Source organism: Eleutherodactylus coqui, chromosome 8 (assembly GCF_035609145.1).
Source record: "Eleutherodactylus coqui strain aEleCoq1 chromosome 8, aEleCoq1.hap1, whole genome shotgun sequence".
Taxonomy (NCBI): Eukaryota; Metazoa; Chordata; class Amphibia; order Anura; family Eleutherodactylidae; genus Eleutherodactylus; species Eleutherodactylus coqui.
This window is the reverse complement of record NC_089844.1, coordinates 209,782,268-209,806,645: the sequence shown is the minus strand read 5'-3', so window position 1 is coordinate 209,806,645 and position 24,378 is coordinate 209,782,268. Positions and strand designations below refer to the sequence as shown.

The 24,378-nt window shown below is 45.8% G+C and overlaps 1 protein-coding gene across 1 annotated transcript in view; it reads right to left on the bottom strand.

Moving 5' to 3' along the window:
• VPS16 (VPS16 core subunit of CORVET and HOPS complexes) overlaps positions 1 to 24,378 on the bottom strand; it is a 105,989-nt gene that overhangs the window by 61,108 nt on the left and 20,503 nt on the right. The window contains exons 5-10 of the mRNA XM_066577288.1: positions 23,450 to 23,594; positions 19,911 to 20,026; positions 12,800 to 12,922; positions 2,775 to 2,830; positions 545 to 633; positions 369 to 464 (exon numbers count right to left, since the gene is read on the bottom strand). Of these exons, the coding sequence (XP_066433385.1) occupies positions 369 to 464; positions 545 to 633; positions 2,775 to 2,830; positions 12,800 to 12,922; positions 19,911 to 20,026; positions 23,450 to 23,594 (625 nt within the window). The remainder of the gene's footprint in view (positions 1 to 368; positions 465 to 544; positions 634 to 2,774; positions 2,831 to 12,799; positions 12,923 to 19,910; positions 20,027 to 23,449; positions 23,595 to 24,378) is intronic.

The window sequence follows — 24,378 nt, the reverse complement described above, 5'->3', positions numbered from 1 at the left end:
GAGTGCTGCGCATGCGCAGTGGAGACGCAGCCCGTCCTGACTCCTGTCAGAGGGCACCTCTCCACTGCGCATGCGCGCGATCCCGGAGTGGCGCGGCTCGTGCAGACAGAAGAGGAGGAACAGCGCCTGCCGGGAGAAGACCCCCCTGATGTCAACAACAACAGAAGAACAGGTAAGTATTATCTTTTTATGCTTTAGCAGCCATTAACCCATGGGTTCCCTGGGTCCATTAGGCACACCAGGGAACAATGGCTGCTAAAGCATAAAAACATTATTCATGTCAGAACCCCTTTAAGAGGAACATGTGCTCCAGTTATGCAGAGTTGGTTTAGCTTACAACCCCACAGCCCGGTCGATGGGACACCTACTTGGGATTTCATGAAGAAATTCATGTGTGGAGTGAGAGATGAGCCGGACGCCATCAAGTTCAGACACGATGAAGGTTTCCTCGTCCAAAGGGAATATGTGACCGCTGTCAAGGATTTAACATCTCATCACTTAACGCATGTACTTACCACGAGGAAAGCAAACGGAAAAGGATACAAAATGTTCTCGCTGGCAGGTCCAGCAACAAGAAACAACTTGTCCCAGAGGACGACAACTGCAGCTTGTTTGCTTCGTGGTCTGATGCACCTATAAGACAGCAGGTAAAACCAACTAAAGCCATCTATACATACATCTAACACTTTACCTGCAGGTCACTGTGAGGAAGACTACGGTAGCAGCTAACAACTTGCTGTACTGCATCATCATAGCCCTTACTGGCAATGGGAAATGGAATCAACGCCTCCACAGCGCCATCTGTTGGAAGGCAGCTGTCCTGCAAGTCAAGAGTCACACCTTCAACAAGCCTTGTACTGATGACCAGGAATGTGAGCCAAAGCCAGAGCCTCCTCCAGAAGGAAAAGATAACCCATGCACAGACAGCTAGCTCTTGGCATCTCCCACTTGACTAAACACCCCAGAGCAGCATGGTGGCCTTTGAAGTCTCCTCACAATGTGCTCTCCCTAAGGAGAAGGGATCCTCTTCCCGACCCGGATCTATAGGCCTCTCACTAACAAAGCCAGCAAACCTACTGCACATTGTGGAGGGGCACAAATGCTGAAACGTCTGTCTGTACATGACCATCTTTTCCTTCTGGCTTTGGCTCATAATCCCCAGTCATGTTAAATGGTCTCATATTGACAGGAATGCTGCCTTCCAACAGGTGGCGCTGCAGAGGCAATGCTACATCTTGCCATTTGCATAAATCTCTCAGGAGGAGCATGGATGGCCTTATAAGTCTCCTTACTAGGTGCTCTCCTTAAGGAGAAACCATACCCTTTGTAACCCTTTCTGGGCACATGTTGGAGGCACTTATTTGAAAATTTCACAGCCCATTTTCAATATCACTTTAAGGCCGCCTGCACACGAGCGGGTCGGACCCTGCAGCAGACTTAAACCCAATGCCCGGCTGGTGACCCTAGCGTACCTCTCTGCCGTCTTCTCCTCTGCTGCGGATATACCGGACGGAGCGCCGTTGCACATGCGCAGTACAGAGGGCACTACGCAGTCACTATGGTGATGACGCGGCTCCTGCGGCCATTCTGCAATGATGATTGCAGAATGGCCGCAGGACGGACGGCTTCCATTGACTAAAATGGAAGGTGGCTGTGCATAGCCTGCACAAAATCACAGCATGGGCAGGAAATCGCGTATTCTCACAGCATGCTATGGGCTGGATTTACTGCAAGCACCTATGTGAGTGAGGCCTTATGTACTACCGGTAAATAGGACACCACTGGGCTAAACCGACATGGAAAAGGACTTGGCGGTTTTAGTTAAAGGGTATTCGTGTAAGGAAGCTTTTTCCTCACTGGATGGGTGAAAACGGATAAATTGTGGGGTCTGACCACTGGGACTCCCACCAATCCCAAGAACGGGGCATCTGGCTGGTCCCACTTCCAGTAACAGCAGCATTACTGCTCTGCCCAAAGTGTATGGAGTGCTAGCAGCACATGCAGGGTGTCACTCCATTCATTTCAATGGGGCTGATGGAATAGCCAAGGCTATAGCTCTCAGCTATTTCCATCAGCCCCACTGAAATGAACAGCGCTCCGTTCAGAGCGACTTCACTCCGGTGGAAACAGCAATGCTGCTGTGGCCGGAAGTGGGGCAAACAGTACTCTCCATTCTCGGGATTCCACCCCACCCACAAAGAAAAAAAAAAAAAAAAAACCCAAAAAACAAAAAACCTCAATACTCATCTCCCACCACAATGCTGTCCCTGGCGGTGCGGCAAGCTGCTTCAGTCTTCTCCCCGGCTTGGTTTTGAAATCCCTGCTGGCAGCACTGTGATTGGATCGAGCGCCGGCCAATCACAGCCGATGCTCATTAAACCAATCACAGCCATTCAGCGAGTGTCTTGATACAATCCCAGAGCTTCCTTACACAGCACTGACGGCGGGGATTTCAAAACCAAGTCGGGGAGATGACAGCGGAGAGAAGACTGAAGCAGCTTGCGGCACCGCCGGAGACAGCATCGCGCCAGGTACACAGACGCTGGCTGAGAGGGGAGTATTGTTTTTCTTTTTACCTAGTATATACTGGAGTATAGCTCGGCTTATACTCGAGTCAATGAGTTTTACCACTTTTTTGTGATAACACTTATTGACTCAGCTTATACTCGGGTCGGCTATTACTCGAGTATATACGGTAAATGGAAACCCCCCTTTTTTTCTTAAGCCGATTGAAATCTATGTAAAGAGGAGAGTGAAGGCGAAAAGGCATTTACCAGGACATTTGTTTTGGCGCTTGTCTTATTTCTGAGGTTACCTCACAAAGTTTATCCTAAAGAGAAAGGAAGAAAAAACATGTAAACATCAATATGGTTTCTCCTTTCTTTGCCGCCATCTCCACTAAATGTTACGATAGTTACTCAAAGGATGAAGAAATATTTCTGCAGAGAAGTCGCAGTGTGGCAGTCCTGTGTCACCCGATTACTAAGGCTGCCTGTCCATGGGTGTTGCGGGAGCCGCTGCCCGGGAGCAGGAGCCAGCAGACGAATCTCTGGGTCAGCCTACCTGACAGATAGGCTCACCGCCGAGAATCGCCGCATTTCGCAGCATGCTGCGATTGGCCACCCACGAGTGGAGAATCACCATGATTCTCCACTCATGGACAGGGGCGCAGCAACACGTTCCCCGTAGGATTATCGCCGCGGGAAACGCAATGCAAAAACACCCGTGGACAGGCAGCCTTAGAGACACTCAGGGGGGAATTTAGGACGGCTTCTAGGTCAGAAATCTGGCGTTAAAAAGATGACATTTTTGTCATAATCATCATTTGCGACAAAATTTGTCACTACACTCTCCTTACTTTCCTAAGAAGGGGGTGTGGCTTGGAGGGGGCGACCGCATGGCCGACTCTGATCAACAGATGTGTAATTTAGGACAGGAACTGGCAGAAATTCTACCAGGAATCAATGGCGGCTGCTGGCTGGAGGAGCAGAGGTGTGACTAATGTATGAAGAAGCCTCTTCATTGAAGAATCGCATTGTGCACTGGTGTGGCACATAATGTTAAGGCAGCAGAATGCAGTCTTAAGCTCTTGCTCACAACCTGAAGGTTGCAAGTTCAATCCCCGCTTTGGTTCAGATAGCCAGCTCAAGGTTGACTCAGCCTTCCATCCTGTGGAAATGGGCAGGGCTGTTTCAAGATAGACAGCATGCAGATTTTGACTGCTTTTTAAAAAAAAATTAAATTAAATCTTGGTATTTGTATAGCGCCAACTTATTACGCAGCGCTTTCAGGTAATTATTATTTATTACCCCCGACCAAGCTGCGTTCTCATTTTACCGACCTCGGAAGGATGGAAGGCTGAGTCAACCTTGAGCCGGCTACCTGACGCATGTGGGGATTGAACTTGCAACCTCCAGGTCGTAGGCGAGAGCTTACACTCTGCGCCACACGAGACTTTTGGATGTGGATATGCTGCAGAAATTTCCGCCGAGTACAAAAAAGCTGTCAAAATCTGCACACTGTCTATTTAAAAGTGGCCGTGTCCTTTTTTTTAGAACCACAGGGGTAAAAAAAAAAAAAAAAAAAAATCATACGTCGTGATAAGCCCCACTCCCTGACGTATTGGCACTTTGCAATAAATACGTGGCTTTTGGGTTGCAATTTGGGCACTCTGTCTCTAAATGGTTCGCCATGACCTCTGTATAATGTCGGACAGGGTCTGTGAGGGAGACATTATACAGTATTACTACAGCAGCGTCTCCTCATGTCTATCAGTGTCTGTGGAGGAGACAATATACAGTATTACTACAGCAGCGTCTCCTCATGTCTATCAGTGTCTGTGGGCGAGCAGATATTATACAGTATTACTACAGCAGCGTCTCCTCATGTCTGTCAGTGTACATGGAGGAGCAGACATTATACAGTATTACTACAGCAGCGTCGCCTCATGTCTATCAGTGTCTGTGGAGGAGCAGACATTATACAGTATTACTACCGCAGCGTCTCCTCATGTCTGTCAGTGTCTGTGGAGGAGCAGACATTATACAGTATTACTACAGCAGCGTCTCCTCATGTCTGTCAGTGTCTGTGGAGGAGGAGACATTATACAGTATTACTACAGCAGCGTCTCCTCATGTCTGTCAGCGTCTGTGGAGGAGCAGACATTATACAGTATTACTACAGCAGTGTCTCCTCATGTCTGTCAGTGTCTGAGGAGGAGCAGACATTATACAGTAATACTACAGCAGCGTCTCCTCATGTCTGTCAGTGTCTGTGGAGGAGCAGACATTATACAGTAATACTACAGCAGCGTCTCCTCATGTCTGTCAGTGTCTATGGAGAAGCAGACATTATACAGTAATACTACAGCAGCGTCTCCTCATGTCTGTCAGTGTCTATGGAGGAGCAGACATTATACAGTAATACTACAGCAGCGTCTCCTCATGTCTGTCAGTGTCTGTGGAGGAGCAGACATTATACAGTAATACTACAGCAGCGTCTCCTCATGTCTATCAGTGTCTATGGAGGAGCAGACATTATACAGTAATACTACAGCAGCGTCTCCTCATGTCTGTCAGTGTCTATGGAGGAGCAGACATTATACAGTAATACTACAGCAGCGTCTCCTCATGTCTGTCAGTGTCTGTGGAGGAGCAGACATTATACAGTATTACTACAGCAGCGTCTCCTCATGTCTGTCAGTGTCTGTGGAGGAGCAGACATTATACAGTATTACTACAGCAGCGTCTCCTCATGTCTGTCAGTGTCTGTGGAGGAGCAGACATTATACAGTATTACTACAGCAGCGTCTCCTCATGTCTGTCAGTGTCTGTGGAGGAGACATTATACAGTATTACTACAGCAGCGTCTCCTCATGTCTGTCAGTGTCTGTGGAGGAGACATTATACAGTATTACTACAGCAGCGTCTCCTCATGTCTGTCAGTGTCTGTGGTGGAGCAGACATTATACAGTATTACTACAGCAGCGTCTCCTCATGTCTGTCAGTGTCTATGGAGGAGCAGACATTATACAGTAATACTACAGCAGCGTCTCCTCATGTCTGTCAGTGTCTGTGGAGGAGCAGACATTATACAGTATTACTACAGCAGCGTCTCCTCATGTCTGTCAGTGTCTGTGGAGGAGCAGACGTTATACAGTATTACTACAGCAGCGTCTCCTCATGTCTGTCAGTGTCTGTGGAGGAGCAGACATTATACAGTATTACTACAGCAGCGTCTCCTCATGTCTGTCAGTGTCTGTGGAGGAGCAGACATTATACAGTATTACTACAGCAGCGTCTCTTCATGTCTGTCAGTGTCTATGGTGGAGGAGCAGACATTATACAGTAATACTACAGCAGCGTCTCCTCATGTCTGTCAGTGTCTGTGGAGGAGCAGACATTATACAGTATTACTACAGCAGCGTCTCCTCATGTCTGTCAGTGTCTGTGGAGGAGCAGACATTATACAGTAATACTACGGCAGCGTCTCCTCATGTCTGTCAGTGTCTATGGTGGAGGAGCAGACATTATACAGTAATACTACAGCAGCGTCTCCTCATGTCTGTCAGTGTCTGTGGAGGAGCAGACATTATACAGTATTACTACAGCAGCGTCTCCTCATGTCTGTCAGTGTCTGTGGAGGAGCAGACATTATACAGTAATACTACAGCAGCGTCTCCTCATGTCTGTCACTGTCTGTGGAGGGGCAGACATTATACAGTATTACTACAGCAGCGTCTCCTCATGTCTGTCAGCGTCTGTGGAGGAGGAGACATTATACAGTATTACTACAGCAGCGTCTCCTCATGTCTGTCAGTGTCTGTGGAGGAGGACACATTATACAGTATTACTACAGCAGCGTCTCCTTACGTCTGGCAGTGTCTGTGGAGGAGACATTATATAGTATTACTACAGCAGCGTCTCCTTACGTCTGTCAGTGTCTGTGGAGGAGACATTATACAGTATTACTACAGCAGCGTCTCCTCATGTCTGTCAGTGTCTGTGGAGCAGACATTATACAGTATTACTACAGCTGCGTCTCCTCATGTCTGTCAGTGTCTGTGGAGTAACAGACATTATACAGTATTACTACAGCAGCGTCTCCTCATGTCCGTCAGTGTCTGTGGAGGAGACAATATACAGTATTACTACAGCAGCGTCTCCTCATGTCCGTCAGTGTCTGTGGAGGAGACAATATACAGTATAACTACAGCTGCGTCTCCTCATGTCTGTCAGTGTCTGTGGAGGACACATTATACAGTATTACTACAGCAGCGTCTCCTCATGTCTGTCAGTGTCTGTGGAGGAGACAATATACAGTATTACTACAGCAGCGTCTCCTCACGTCTGTCAGTGTCTGTGGAGGAGCAGACATTATACAGTATTACTACAGCAGCGTCTCCTCATGTCCGTCAGTGCCTGTGGTGGAGCAGACATTATACAGTATTACTACAGCTGCGTCTCCTCATGTCTGTCAGTGTCTGTGGAGGAGACATTATACAGTATTACTACAGTAGCGTCTCCTCACGTCTGTCAGTGTCTGTGGAGGAGCAGACATTATACAGTAATACAACAGCAGCGTCTCCTCATGCCTGTCAGCGTCTGTGGAGGAGGAGTCATTATACAGTATTACTACAGCAGCGTCTGCTCATGTCTGTCAGTGTCTGTGGAGGAGCAGACATTATACAGTATTACTACAGCAGCGTCTCCTCATGTCTGTCAGTGTCTGTGGAGGAGCAGACATTATACAGTATTACTACAGCAGCGTCTCCTCATGTCTGTCAGTGTCTGTGGTGGAGCAGACATCATACAGTATTACTACAGCTGCGTCTCCTCATGTCTGTCAGCGTCTGTGGAGGAGACATTATACAGTATTACTACAGCAGCGTCTCCTCATGTTTGTCAGTGTCTGTGGAGGACACATTATACAGTATTACTACAGCAGCGTCTCCTTACATCTGTCAGTGTCTGTGGAGGACACATTATACAGTATTACTACAGCAGCGTCTCCTCATGTCTGTCAGTGTCTATGGAGCAGACATTATACAGGATTACTACAGCAGCGACTCCTCATGTCTGTCAGTGTCTGTGGAGGAGGAGACATTATACAGTATTACTACAGCAGCGTCTCCTCATGTCTGTCAGTGTCTGTGGAGGAGCAGACATTATACAGTATTACTACAGCAGCGTCTTCCCATGTCTGTCAGTGTCTGTGGAGGAGACATTATACAGTATTACTACCGCAGCGTCTCCTCATGTCTGTCAGTGCCTGTGGTGGAGCAGACATTATACAGTATTACTACAGCAGCGTCTCCTCATGTCTGTCAGTGTCTATGGAGGAGACATTATACAGTATTACTACAGCAGCGTCTCCTCATGTCTGTCAGTGCCTGTGGTGGAGCAGACATTATACAGTATTACTACAGCAGCGTCTCCTCATGTCTGTCAGTGTCTGAGGAGGAGACATTATACAGTATTACTACAGCAGCGTCTCCTCATGTCTGTCAGTGTACATGGAGGAGCAGACATTATACAATATTACTACAGCTGCATCTCCTCATGTCTGTCAGTGTCTGTGGAGGAGTAGACAGTATTACTACAGCTGCATCTCCTCATGTCTGTCAGTGTCTGTGGAGGCGACATTATACAGTATTACTACAGCAGCGTCTCCTTACGTCTGTCAGTGTCTGTGGAGGAGTAGACAGTATTACTACAGCTGCATCTCCTCATGTCTGTCAGTGTCTGTGGAGGCGACATTATACAGTATTACTACAGCAGCGTCTCCTTAGGTCTGTCAGTGTCTGTGGAGGAGCAGACATTATACAGTATTACTACAGCAGCGTCTCCTCATGTCTGTCAGTGCCTGTGGTGGAGCAGACATCATACAGTATTACTACAGCTGCGTCTCCTCATGTCTGTCAGCGTCTGTGGAGGAGGACACATTATACAGTATTACTACAGCAGCGTCTCCTCATGTCTGTCATTGTCTGTGGAGGAGACAATACACAGTATTACTACAGCAGCGACTCCTCATGTCTGTCAGTGTCTGAGGAGGAGCAGACATGACACAGTATTACTACAGCAGCGTCTCCTCATGTCCATCAGTGTCTGTGGCGGAGACATTATACAGTAATACAACAGCAGCGTCTCTTCATGTCTGTCAGTGTCTGTGGAGGAGGAGACATTATACAGTATTACTACAGCAGCGTCTCCTCATGTCTGTCAGCGTCTGTGGAGGAGGAGACATTATACAGTATTACTACAGCAGCGTCTCCTCATGTCTGTCAGTGTCTGTGGAGGAGCAGACATTATACAGTATTACTACAGCAGCGTCTCCTCATGTCCGTCAGTGTCTGTGGAGGAGCAGACATACAGTATTACTACAGCAGCGTCTCCTCATGTCTGTCAGTGTCTGTGGAGGAGCAGACATTATACAGTATTACTACAGCAGCGTCTCCTCATGTCTGTCAGTGTCTGTGGAGGAGCAGACATTATACAGTAATACTACAGCAGCGTCTCCTCATGTCTGTCAGTGTCTGTGGAGGAGCAGACATTATACAGTATCACTACAGCAGCCTCTCCTCATGTCCGTCAGGGTCTGTGGAGGAGACATTATACAGTAATACAACAGCGTCGTCTCCTCATGTCTGTCAGCGTCTGTGGAGGAGCAGACATTATACAGTATTACTACAGCTGCGTCTCCTCATGTCTGTCAGTGTACATGGAGGAGCAGACATTATACAGTATTACTACAGCAGCGTCTCCTCATGTCTGTCAGTGTCTGAGGAGGAGCAGACATTATACAGTATTACTACAGCAGCGTCTCCTCATGTCCATCAGTGTCTGTGGAGGAGCAGACATTATACAGTATTACTACAGCAGCGTCTCCTCATGTCTGTCAGTGTACATGGAGGAGCAGACATTATACAGTATTACTACAGCAGCATCTCCTCATGTCTGTCAGTGTCTGTGGAGGAGCAGTCATTATACAGTATTACTAGAGCAGCATCTCCTCATGTCTGTCAGTGTCTGAGGAGGAGCAGACATTATACAGTATTACTACAGCAGCGTCTCCTTACATCTGTCAGTGTCTGTGGAGGAGTAGACAGTATACAGTATTACTACAGCAGCGTCTCCTCATGTCTGTCAGCGTCTGTGGAGGAGGAGACATTATACAGTATTACTACAGCAGCGTCTCCTCATGTCCGTCAGTGTCTGTGGAGGAGGAGACATTATACAGTATTACTACAGCAGCGTCTCCTCATGTCCGTCAGTGTCTGTGGAGGAGCAGTCATTATACAGTATTACTAGAGCAGCATCTCCTCATGTCTGTCAGTGTCTGAGGAGGAGCAGACATTATACAGTATTACTACAGCAGCGTCTCCTCATGTCTGTCAGTGTCTGTGGAGGAGCAGACATTATACAGTATTACTACAGCTGCGTCTCCTCATGTCTGTCAGTGTCTGTGGAGGAGCAGACATTATACAGTATTACTACAGCAGCGTCTCCTCATGTCCGTCAGCATCTGTGGAGGAGGAGACATTATACAGTATTACTACAGCAGCGTCTCCTCATGTCTGTCAGGGTCTCTGGAGGAGCAGACATTATACAGTATTACTACAGCTGCGTCTCCTCATGTCTGTCAGTGTACATGGAGGAGCAGACATTATACAGTATTACTACAGCAGCGTCTCCTCATGTCTGTCAGTGTCTGTGGAGGAGCAGACATTATACAGTATTACTACAGCAGCGTCTCCTCATGTCTGTCAGTGTCTGAGGAGGAGCAGACATTATACAGTATTACTACAGCAGCGTCTCCTCATGTCTGTCAGTGTCTGTAGAGGAGGAGACATTATACAGTATTACTACAGCTGCGTCTCCTCATGTCCGTCAGTGTCTGTGGAGGAGCAGTCATTATACAGTATTACTAGAGCAGCATCTCCTCACGTCTGTCATTGTCTGTGGAGGAGACAATATACAGTATTACTACAGCAGCGACTCCTCATGTCTGTCAGTGTCTGTGGAGGAGCAGACATTATACAGTATTACTACAGCAGCGTCTCCTCATGTCGGTCAGTGCCTGTGGAGGAGACAATATACAGTATTACTACAGCAGCGTCTCCTCATGTCTGTCAGTGCCTGTGGAGGAGACAATATACAGTATTACTACAGCAGCGTCTCCTCATGTCTGTCAGTGCCTGTGGTGGAGCAGACATTATACAGTATTACTACAGCAGCGTCTCCTCATGTCTGTCAGTGCCTGTGGTGGAGCAGACATTATACAGTATTACTACAGCTGCGTCTCCTCCTGTCTGTCCGTGTCTGTTGAGGAGCAGACATTATACAGTATTACTACAGCAGCGTCCCCTCAGGTCTGTCAGTGTCTGAGGAGGAGACATACAGTATTACTACAGCAGCATCTCCTCATGTCTGTCAGTGTCTGAGGAGGAGACATTATACAGTATTACTACAGCAGCGTCTCCTCATGTCTGTCCATGTCTGTGGAGGAAGAGACATTATACAGTATTACTACAGCAGCGTCTCCTCATGTCTGTCAGTGTCTGTGGAGGAGCAGACATTATACAGTATTACTACAGCAGCGTCTCCTCATGTCTGTCCATGTCTGTGGAGGAAGAGATATTATACAGTATTACTACAGCAGCGTCTCCTCATGTCTGTCAGTGTCTGTTGAGGAGCAGACATTATACAGTATTACTACAGCAGCGTCTTCTCATGTCTGTCAGTGCCTGTGGAGGAGACATTATACAGTATTACTACAGCAGCGTCTCCTCATGTCCATCAGTGTCTGTGGAGGAGCAGACATTATACAGTATTACTACAGCAGCGTCTCCTCATGTCTGTCAGTGTCTGCAGAGGAGCAGACATTATACAGTATTACTACAGCAGCGTCTCCTCATGTGCGTCAGTGTCTGTGGAGGAGACAATATACAGTATTACTACAGCAGCGTCTCCTCATGTGTGTCAGTGTCTGTGAAGGAGCAGACATTATACAGTATTACTACAGCAGCGTCTCCTCATGTCTGTCAGTGTCTGTGGAGGAGCAGACATTATACAGTATTACTACAGCAGCATCTCCTCATGTCCGTCAGTGTCTGCGGAGGAGCAGACATTATACAGTATTACTACAGCAGCGTCTCCTCATGTCTGTCAGTGTCTGTGGAGGAGACAATATAAAGTATTACTACAGCAGCGGCTCCTCATGTCTGTCAGTGTCTGTGGAGGAGCAGACATTATACAGTATTACTACAGCAGCGTCTCCTCATGTCTGTCAGTGTCTGTGGAGGAGACATTATACAGTATTACTACAGCAGCGTCTCCTCATGTCTGTCAGTGTCTGAGGAGGAGACATTATACAGTATTACTACAGCAGCGTCTCCTCATGTGTGTCAGTGTCTGTGGAGGAGACAATATAAAGTATTACTACAGCAGCGGCTCCTCATGTCTGTCAGTGTCTGTGGAGGAGCAGACATTATACAGTATTACTACAGCTGCGTCTCCTCATGTCTGTCAGTGTCTGTGGAGGAGCAGACATTATACAGTATTACTACAGCAGCGTCTCCTCATGTCTGTCAGTGTCTGTGGAGGAGCAGACATTATACAGTATTACTACAGCAGCGTCTCCTCATGTCTGTCAGTGTCTGTGGAGGAGCAGACATTATACAGTATTACTACAGCAGCGTCTCCTCATCTCTGTCAGTGTCTGTGGAGGAGCAGACATTATACAGTATTACTACAGCAGCGTCTCCTCATGTCTGTCAGTGTCTATGGAGGAGACATTATACAGTATTACTACAGCAGCGTCTCCTCATGTCTGTCAGTGTCTGTGGAGGAGCAGACATTATACAGTATTACTACAGCAGCGTCTCCTCATGTCTGTCAGTGTCTGTGGAGGAGCAGACATTATACAGTATTACTACAGCAGCGTCTCCTCATGTCTGTCAGTGCCTGTGGTGGAGCAGACATTATACAGTATTACTACAGCAGCGTCTCCTCATGTCTGTCAGTGTCTGTGGAGGAGCAGACATTATACAGTATTACTACAGCAGCGTCTCCTCATGTCTGTCAGTGCCTGTGGTGGAGCAGACATTATACAGTATTACTACAGCAGCGTCTCCTCATGTCTGTCAGTGTCTGAGGAGGAGCAGCTCTCACATCCTTATCCCTGTTCTATATCTACATTCTATTTAATCAAAGTCGAAAGGTGTAATTTGTTTTACTTATAATAAAATAAAACAGAAGACTTTTAAAACACATGCATATTACTATTTTTTATTTACCTTGAGTGATGAGGTTCCCATCCATATGGAACCGCTATCTGTGAAAACGGCTAGATATTTATAATTAAACGACACGGACATATGCAGGTAAGCTCCAGACAGAGGGCTCAATCCAGGGAGCGTCTAAAAAAAAAAAAAAAAAAAAAAAAGGTTAGTACATTCTAAGAAAGGGCTGTTAAGTCATACACAATGTTCAAATGATGAATCTGTACAACTGTTAGAGACGTTGGACAATTACAGAGATACCGGGCCTGACGGGCCAAATCATATAGTCTGAATTTGTAAAAGCCTTTCACACATGACAGTATCAGGAGAGATAACAGATCATCTCTGGGGAGGGATCAATGCTTGGAGAAGCTTATGTACAAAAGAAAGATCAGAGAAAGGAAAGATCCAGATGGTAGTGATTAAAAAAGGGGCAACCAAGAAGTTGCCGGTACTATTGTATATTGTCTCCACCACCAGAATGGGTGGAGACCTAGTAATGGGCTGTATACGCCCAGTGTAGGCCCACAAGCTGCTGATAGGACCTTGCTGCAGTCAGCCAATCAGCATGGGGATTTAGTTGTGCCTAGGATGGAGGGTTAGGTTCAGTGTTAAGCTTCCATTATTAGCTGTAAATCTTTGGATGTGAGAGCGGCAGGGGCCACCATAACATGGAAGCATTTACAGCAAATAATGTAAGCCTAACCCTAGCCCTCCATCCCAGCAAAAAATTACTACCCACGCTGCCAGGACATTGCCGGCCGTCTACCATCATTAGACATTGGCTTAAAAACTTGATCACCTAAGGACGGACAGCTACGGTATTTTGGAGTCAAAGAGGACACACAAAGAGCAGCGACCTGTCCTTTAAGAGTGCTGACACTCAACTCCTTGTTTAGCCCCAACTACAGCAAATCTAGCACCAGGGGAATACAATCATGAGAGGGACAGACGGGATGTAACCCTGACCAACTAAGAAAGGCCTTCCAAACCCTGTAGAAGAGCACCTATGCCCAGAGGTGGATCTCCCAAAGTGATGAAGTAAAGCCTTTCTACTTTCCTGTTCTGAAGCGAACAAGTTCACTATTGGCCTACAATATGGAGGCATACATATCGGTTCAATGATGACTGAACTAAATCCGATCTGTTATGGCCATCAGTCTCTGACCTGGAACGCCAATGATGGTTTGGATAGAACACTACAACTGAAACGTCCAATAGAATTTGCACAGTATGTGTTCTTCTAGCTGGAAGCACTTGTTTTTAGGGCATTTCATACCAGGTCATTCCAGGACAAATGACCCAAGAGGCAAGTCCCAACCATCTCCAATTTTCATGAAATTTTACACATTTATTCGTTACTCGAATATATATAAAAAATTCAATTTTCAGACCTGCTGGGTAATGGGGTCAGGAAAAATGGTGGAAGGGGGAGGTCAATTTCCTAAAGGTCACCGAGAACTACAATTTATGATAATTCATATCTCAGAAACTATTGGACACAGGAGGATCTGCGAGGTGTCACTCTCTTCATAATACCGTATATACCGGCGTATAAGACGACTTTTGAACCCCGAAAAATCTGCTCTGAAGTCGGGGGTCGTCTTATACGCCGGTAATACAAAAAAAAAAAGTGTAAAAAAAAAAATCATTACTCACCTCCCCCGGCGTTCTGTCGCGCTCCGGCAGGATGTCGCTCGCTCCTCGTCCCCGGCGCAGCATTGCTTTCTGAATGCGGGGCTTGAAATCCCCGCCTCCAGAAAGCTAATACACACGCCGTCAGCCAGTTACAGCCATTCAAAGGCGCACGTGTGTTAGCAATCACACCCATTCAATGATGTCATTGAATAGTGTGATTGGCTGAAGCCACGTGTGTTTTAGCCAATCACAGCCATTCAATGATGTCATTGAATGGCTGTAACTGGCTGACGGCGTGTGTACTAGCTTTCTGGAGGCGGGGATTTCAAGCCCCGCATTCAGAAAGCAATGCTGCGCCGGGGACGAGGAGGGAGCGACATCCTGCCGGAGCGCGACAGAACGCCGGGGGAGGTGAGTAATGATTTTTTTTTCTCCACTGTATTACCGGCGTATAAGGTGAAAGTTGGGGGGTCGTCTTATACGCCGGTATATACGGTACATAGATTTACAACATTAATTCCTAACACTGCTATTCTAATGCTAGTTGAGGTAACACTGAAACAAGATTTTCACTTTTTTTTTTAAAACGCTAGTTGAACATTGTAGTAATGAACAAATGTGCAAAGTTTAGTAAGTCTCTCTGCCTCCACCATTGCTGCTTTTATCTCTCTCTGTACGTGAATCTTTTTCTTATAGGTGCCTTCTTGTTTTAGTAGTTTAAACACTTCATTTTTGCTGTTTATTGCCCTACATCTATTCCCTTAGATCTTTAATTGAGCCCCATTGGTTTTCTCTTATTCCTAATTCCTTTGTTCCTGTAAGGTATAAACCTGTCACAGTAAGTACACAGGATGCTTTTAAGGGCTCGGTCACACGGGCGTTTTTTGGTCTGATCTGCAGACGCGCTTGCGATCTGCAGATCTATAGACCCAATGCATCCCAATGGGATCGGTCACATGTCCGTTTTTTATGCGGATGTGCGATAAATTATAGGACACAACGATTCGCAGAACGCGCCTATCTGCGTTCTGCGAATCGTTGTGTTCTATATATGCGCTCAATGGGGCCGGCGGCAGCGGCACCGACCCCATTGAGAACATATACTAAAGATCGTTCTCCTCTGCCACAGCTGTAACAGCTGTGGCAGAGAAGAACGATGTTCGCCCATTGAATTCAATGGAGCCGGCAATACAGCCGGCTCCATTGAAAACAATGGGCTGCCGGCAAGCGCTGGATGAATTTTCGGGGAAGGGCTTCAAATATAAGCCCTTCCCTGAAAACCATCCTGAAAATGTGTAAAAATAAAAAAAAAGTATACTCACCTTTTTCCTGCAGCCGGAGTTCAGCCGTGTCTGGCCGGCAGTTCTCCTGAACTGCTCTCTGTAGTATTCAGCCAATCAGAGGCAGCTCTCACTCACCCATTCATGAATTCCTGAATGGGTAAGTGCTGCCTGTGATTGGCTGAGCACAGGAACCAATCAGAGGCAGCTCTCAGCTATTGAATGACAGCTGAGAGCTGTCTGTGATTGGTCCCTGCGCTCAGCCAATCAGAGGCAGCACTCACTCACCCAAAATGCCGGACACATGTGCAGGAGGCGGGGACCCTAGGAAACTTAAAATCTCCTTGCTCCTGGCGACTAACGGTCCCCGAGAGCCTGGAGCAGTGAGCGGTCCCCGGTCACATGATAAAAAAAGTGATCTACCTTAGGCCGGTCTCACATGACTGGATAGGAATTACGGATCCCGTATGCGTCTGATTCGCGGTAATACGCAAATCAATCGCATTTGATTACACAATTCCGCTCACATTAGCAGGTCGGAATGACGTAATCCACTCACAGAAAAGAGAACGCAGCAGGTTCTATTTTACTGCGGATATACCCGCAGCCCATACGTAACTACATTGTATACAGGCTGGGGGTACCTGTGTCATCGCTAAGCGACGGTGCGGGAAATACAAAGAAAAAAAAAAAGTGTACTGCGAATGACCGCCTGTGTGAGTAGGCAGTTATGCGCAGTACATTACATGGCCATAGGCAGCGCCGATTCCACATACGGCCGTGTGAGCCTGGCGTTATTCAGACCGCTACCTGTAATACGCAATTTACAAGAAGCCCCGGGAACGCTCGCCTTCCTGCAGTTCCAGGAGCAGCTTGTTGAGTGTCTTCTGTGTGAGACCGCCGCACCTCATCAAGCTTACGGAGACTCACAGTGCACCACTTTACACCCCGTCCCTACCGCTTAAGTCAAGAATTCCCCCCCAAAAAGGATAAGAGGAGAGGGGGATACCAGATTTTATTGCCCCATGTACCCATCCCAACCAGCCTCCTTAATTACCCCTGTCTTCGAGGAAAAAAACAAAAAACGAAACACAGTTTACATTATTACTTTTATCTAAGATTTGGGGAAGGCCAAAAAGGGCGTGGAGTGGGGGGGGGGGGGGGAGATTATTTTTAAGGAGTCACATTTTTTTCCGCTTAAGTGTACAATGGGGCCTGGAATTTATTCAGTTGTGCCCTACAATCCAACGGGTGTTCCCTCCATTATAGCACTAGCCATGTGTCTAGTAAGCAGATTAGGGCCACAATAGGTTTCTGAACACGGGACAAACGGGGGGATCCATTTTGGGGTAAACGTCTTCATTCCTATGTACACTGAAAAATCGTAATTTTTTCCTTCTGCTTTGCTTAGATTTATTCAAATACTGTGGGGTCAAAATACGCAGCACACCCCTAGATGAATTCATTAAGGGGGTCTAGTTTTCAAAGCAGGTTTATTTGAGGGGGTTCTCTATCGTTTTGGCTGCTCAATGGCTCTATAAGTGGGCAATGGGTCCTGGAATTTATTCAGTTGTACCCTGAGATCCAACAGGTGCTCCTTCCATTACAGGCCTAGCCATGTGTCCTATGAGCAGATTGGGGCCACAATGGGTAGGTTTCTGAATACGGCACAAACATGGGGATCTATTTTGGGATGAAAGTCTTCATTTATACGTGTGCTGTACAAAGAAAACAGTTTTTAAATTGACACAATTGCCAAAAAAATGAAAATTGTAATTTTTTCCTACTGCTTTGCTTAGATTTATTCAAAAATTGTAGAGTAAAAATTCTCAGTAGACCCCTAGATGAATTCATTAAGGGGTCTAGTTTTAAAAAATGGGGTCATTTGTGGGGGTTCTCTATGGTTTTGGCCGCTCCAGGGCAATGGGGCCTAAAAGGCCTTCAAGCAAAATTTGTTGTGCATCCAGACATAACATTAGGGCCATAATGGGTATATTTCTGAAAACAGGACAAACAGGAGTATCCATTTTGGGGTGCAAGTCTTCATCCATATGTGTGCTGTTAAAAAAAACAAAAAAAAAAACAGTTTTTAAATTGGCAGAATTGCCAAAAAAAGGGGGGGGGGGGGGGGGACACAATTTTTTACTTCTGCTTTTCTTGAATTCATTCAAAAACTGTGTGCGTGTGGGGGGGGGGGGGAGGGTCACAATGGGCAGTAAACCCCTAGATAAATTCGTTAAGCCGTCTAGTTTTCAAAATGGGGTAATTTGTGGGGTTTTTCCGTGATTTTGGCTATTCAAGAGCTCTACAAGTGTGCAATGGGCCTAAAAGCAAAAATTTCTGTTCTGAAAGCCACTGACTACTCCTTTCATTTTGGGGCATAATGTTAGGGCCACAATGGGTATATTTCCGAATACAGGACAAACAGGGGTATCTATTTTGGGGTGTCAATCCTCATTTTCATGTGCACTATAGAAAACCAATATGCCTTTAAAATGACAGATTTTCAAAAGTATGACATTTTATTTTTTCTCCTCTAAATTGCAATAATTCCTGAAAAAAAACAGTGCGGTCAAAATACTCCTGGCCCCTCAGTGAATACAATAAGGGGGGTCGTTTTTAAAATGGGGTCATTTGTGGGGGTATCTATTATTCTGATACTCATGAGCCTTTGTGATCTTGGCTTGGTGCCGGAAAACAAAGTGTTCCTCAAAATGCGGAAAAGTAATGTTAAATTTGTACGTCTCTTAAATGGTTAAAAAAAAGCAAAGGTTTTTCAAACGTGCATTCAGAATAAAGTGAACAGATGGAAATATATATCTTAGCAAAAATGTGTACAGTAGGTCAGCACATATTTAAGAAATTACAGTTGAAAGTGTGAATAAAATGACAATTTTTTTCAAAATTTTCCCAATATTGGCTCTTTTAATAAATAAAACACAAGTTCTGTCTATTTTTTCCACCTAAATGAAGTACAACATGTGGCGAAAAAACAATGTCAGAATCACTTGGATATGCAGAGCCTTTACGGAGTTATTCTATGTTAAAGTGACATGTCAGATTTCCAAAATTTTGCTCCGTCACTAAAGCGCACACAGGCTTGGTCACTAAGGGGTGTCCTGAGCTGATGGAACTTTGCCTTCCTAAAGTTTACCATTTTCATAGCTCCCCAATAAAACTACCTTTTGAAAGAGAAGTTGAAATTTATTCTATTATGGTCACTATGTCACAGGCGCCCTCAACAGGTCTGTTGGTTAATAAGTTCAAAATGGCCGCCCCCCTAGTCGGGTCCTGTACAAGTTGGGTAAGGTATTTATCTTTAGTAATTGACAGAAACTCGTTACCTTTATGAGATCCGCAGGTTTCAGCTTCCAGGTGTATATCCGGATAGTTCAAGTCCCCCATAATAATTACCCCATGGTGATTTGCGGTTTCATCCATTGGCTTCAGTAATAGAGTTTCAGTGTCTATGGGAATTTAGTGGAAAGCATGCCTAGGAGGGTTATCGCTTTGTGGCCAAAGGCAGCCCAACTCCATATTGAAAGATGTGCATTAAATCCAATTTCATCACCTTCTATGTGTGCCCCAATACTTGTGTCAACATGGTTCAGGGTAAGAAACATATTGTCCGATTCACTTCAGTTGTACTCAGAAAGTCCACCATAAAAAAATATGGAGTTCCGAGTCCTCACAGGATCGAACTCTGATGTAGACATTGAAGACATCAGACGAGCGCTGCAGCCCTTTAATCAGCTGATTGGCAGGGGTTCGAGCTGGCCCATCCCCACTGATCAGATTTTGATGGCCATCAATTTTAAAAGTATTGATAACCTATTAAAACAAAAAAAGTATATCTCTGTTTGTCCAGGAGCCTAGCCATCTCCCCTCCTTCTTCGTGGTCCATGATTGGCTGCAGCAGGAGCCTACCCCCCCCCTACCCATGAGCACCGGTGCTCCATTCACTTCTATGGGCCCGCCGGGACCGCTTGAACACTGCCATCTCCAGAGGTCCCACTGAAATGAGTGGAGCAGTACTGCACACGTGTGACCGCTGCTCTGCTCACTTCAGGACATACAGGGGGTCCTGTTCTCAGAATCCATAGGGGTTCCAGTGGTCAAACCCTCACCAATCAGTAAGTCATCCCGTATTCTGCAGAGAGCGGAGAACCTCTTTACGCACAATACAAAACGACAATTGTTCTACTTACTACAACAGAACAGGCGGTGTTATCCAAGAGGTACAACTCCTTGCCTATGGCTAGTAAAATTAACGTCATCCTATCCTGTAGCAGAACCGTCCAACAGGATGGCACCACTTTCACGCCTGGAAGAAAAAAAAAAAAAAAGACTGATATGTTATGTATGAGGCCCTCTTGCTGGATAAGGCTAGTTATGTGTAGAGGAAAGCACAAAACATACAGTATAGGAAATGGTCTGCAAAGAGAACAATGGAAGGCACGAGACGATTCACTGATGCAAGGATTGCGAGGTTTGCCGAAGTTATGCATTAAGGCCCATTTAGACAGTGATTATCACTCAAAATTCGCTCACAAGCCATACTTTAAGAGATAATCGTTGCATGTAAATGTGCCCATCTTTCAGTTTTCTGCTGAATTATAGATTTCAGTTCGACATGAAATCCATCGTTCGGCAAAAGAGCTGATAAGAAGGACCGCACGCTGTGTTCTGCCCGAGGACCGCTGATTACATTCTCAGCCATCAGCCCCGTGGCAGAGCAAAGAGGATGTATTCAGAGAACAGCAGGTGGTCTGTGCCCTGAATACAGCTCCCATTGGCTCACATGCTACTAATTGGTACTAATAGGCATTAGTACCAAATAGTAGTTTATGCAAAATGATCGCTCTGATCATCTTGGTGTCTAAATGAACCCTTACAGATTGTGATCCCATGAAGGGGATGAAGAATTCAGGCTGGACAAGAGCTTTTAAAATTAAATAAGTAATACATTGCACCAAAGACGTAATTTACAAAGTGAAAGTTGTATGTGGAACGCACTGTAAGTGCTTTTAACCCCTTAGTGACGCGGCCTGTTTTGGTCCTAAGGGCGCAACAATTTTTTTGCAGATTTTCATCTCTGCTTCCTTAAAGGCATGTCTTTTGCATGATGAGCTGTAGTCTTTATTGGTACCATTTGGGGTACATATGGATTTTTTTGATCCCTTTAATTGTGTTTCTTTGGGAAAAGAGAAAAGAAAAAAAAAGGCTAAAAAACAAAAACAAAAAAAAACTAAAGCCAAAATGCTTGTTCTCTCCTTTAGGCCCCCTGCGGTATCCCGCGCTGGATCTCCGCCCTGGGAGCCACCGTCAGGGAGCAGGAGCCTGCAGACGGATCTCTGCGGTCAGCCTATCTGACAGATAGGCTCACCACGGAGAATCGCGGCAATTTGCCGTCCGCGGGCAGAGAATCGCTTTGATTCTCCGCTCATAGACAGGGGGGCTGTGCTTTCCATAGCGTTGCTATGGAAAGCGTTCCCTGCGGTCGCATTATCGCCGCGGTTAACGCAATGCAAAAACGCCCGTGGACAGGCAGCCTTACAGTGTACAGGCTATTAAAGCATGTATAACACTTTCCAATCCAATTTGTATCCTGGTTTTCCTAGGGGGTTTACTCTTTTTCTGCCATTATACAATGGCGCTATCTGCTGGCTAAAGCCAGTACTGCATGAGGTGACACTTTGGATAGGCTCCGATAGCAGAGAGGCTGGTAATATACAGTAAGAGAACCCCGACGGACGTCTACCAACAACGGAGCTGTACAGCCTTAAAACATAATGTCTTCAGACGTCAGACAGTGGATTGGAAAGGGTTAATTTATTGTACAGAACATTACAGATGCAACAATACCAAACAGAAGTTTTTTGTTTGTGTTTTTCAACAAAGAGGATACATTTTTTATAAACTTTTTTGGGCCACCTACTCACTAAACATTACACGGAAAAACCCGAGGGATGTTTGAAAGGGACTCAAGCGTTCACTATAGAAAAAGTGCCTAGAAGTATGTGGGCAGGTGACTACATTAAACAAGATGTCACATACAGAAGCCAGTGTTTGGACACCGAGAGCTTGTATTGGGGAGTGGAGTCATTTGCTTTTAATAAATAATCATCAACTCTCCCCAAAAATATTCTAGGGACTTAGAGGGGTTGTCCATTTGCAAACTATAGATTGTCTATCCTCAGGACAAGCCATCAATAGCAGATAGGCAGAGAGCCAATGCCCAGAACGTCTACCAATCAGCTGTTCGCCAGATCGATGCACTCCTACACCGACCTGATTTCTACAGGAAGCAGACAGCCCCGTTTCCACTGCAGTGGCCGGGCTTGGTATAAAACTTCAATGGGGACTTAAACTGCAATACCATACCTGGCCACTGCAATGAGAAGGGAGTTGTCTGTGCACCAAGAGAGAAGCTTATAGGTGGGGGCCCTGGGCATCACTAAATTTACAACTGGGCAGCATAATATATATATATATATATATATATATATATATATACATATATATATACATATACACACACACACATATATACATATACACACACACATATATACATATACACACACACATATATACATATACACACACACACACATATATACACACATATATATATATATATATATATATATATATATATACATACACACACACACACACACACACACACACACACACACACACACACACACCCCCTTCTATTAATAAAAGGAATATATGGATGATAAATGGCTAATTTTGATTCTGGGGTACTTTGACTGCTGTGCAATATATTAGCATGGCAGAGATCAGTAATAGAATGCCGGTAGGGAGCGTTCCATTTGCAAGTATTATATGATCTGGGCAATGATGTTATTAGAGCACTTGGACCCATTCCGCTTAATAGGTCTGATTTTGGGGTGCACTAATTAATGCTCATCTGTGATGGTCTGGTAGTTGCCATTGGTCTGTCAGCAGCATTAGGGGTTGCTCACTTTATATTGGCAAAGATACCATTTTATTTTAAAAAGTAAAAAAAAAAACTGCATTTTCAAATTATCACATCAAAGAATACAACACAAAAAAAAAAGTGAAAAATTGGCATCACCACATACATAAAAGTGCAAGTTATTAAAATATCCCATTATTTCCACCCCCGCTAGGTGAAGGTTAGGAAAATATACGCAATGCCAGAACTGTGCTATCCTGGCCACCCCGACTCCAAGTAAAACCTGATCAAAAAGTCATATATACAAAATAGTATCAATAAAACTACAGGTCGCTTCACAAAATAACAAGCCCTCGCACAGGCTGCCTGTCCACGGGGGTCGCAATATCCCGCGGCGGATCCCCACCCGGGAGTAGGAGCTGGCAGACAGATCTCCGGTGTCGGCCTATCTGACAGATAGGCTCACCGCGGAGAATCTCGGCAATTCGCAGCATGCTGCGAATTGCCGTCCGCGAGCGGAGAAACGCAATGTTTCTCCACTCGGGGGCAGCGCTTTCCATAGCAACGCTACGTAAAGGCTTCAGAGAGCGATTTACCGCCAGCGAATCAGAGAGCGATTTACCGCCAGCGAATCATTGTCCGTGGGCAGGAGCGATAGAGTTGGAAAAATAGAAAAAAAATTTAGATTGCGAAAACGGGGAGGAAAAAAAAAAAAATGAAAACAAACAAAAAGAGAAAACAAAGGAAGGGGTTAAAAGCAGTAGGTAAAATTACTATAAACGTAAAACCGCGAATTACCTGGAACATCCGGCATCCTGCGTAATTTGACTTCTTCAATATTTGACACGATGGTGAATTTCAGCGCTCCGGTCAGTATGGCGATGCCAGTCCTGTACTCTGAATGGAACACTTTGGCTTCCTGGACTTGGTTCTGCTTGACCTCCTGAGAAGCGAAACGTCGTCATATCAGATTGTAGTAAGAGCCTGGTAGGCAGATTGGCCACGCAATGATATGGAGGAGCTCCCTCTACAGCAGGGGTGTCACATCAGCATTATAGCTGCCTGCAGAGGGTCCCTTATAAGGGCTCATTCACGCCGGCGGAATTGCGCTCCGTATTACACATGTAATACAGACAGCTTAATCCCCATTGAATCGCATTGGGGTATTCAGAAACGCGTTTTTCACTTGGTTATTTTAAGGGGGGGGGGGGGATCCCAGCACGCCCAACTCTTTTCAGAGTCCCGTGTGCACGGCTTCTCCCATAGACTTGTATAAGAAGGTGCGTGCTCAGGACTCAGCGCTCTTTTCAGGTGACAGTGCTGGATGGCGGGAGTGAGCGAGTATACAAACCACATTCCCGCCTCCCTGTCGCCTCCCCTAACGGCACCAGAACTGAGTTCGCGGTGTTGTGGAGATGTGACTGCTTCCCTTTAAGAAAGTCTTTTGTAGGCATGATCGTTTCCATCACGATGCGATTTGAAATTAGGCCATTATTTACATACAGCAGCTGTGTAATAAACAGCTTTCACCATCAAGTCCATCACCTGCTTAGCAATGCATGTGCTAACAGATCCATGAGAGAGTCAACACACAGCAAAACTCGAAGACCAATCAGAGCCAGCGCTTCGTGGAGGCGGGGTTTTTGAACCCCCGACCAGGAACCGCTGGGGGAAAACTACAAGCAAGTGTGCCGGGGACCTGCGAGGAGAAGTGCGGCGGAGTGGAC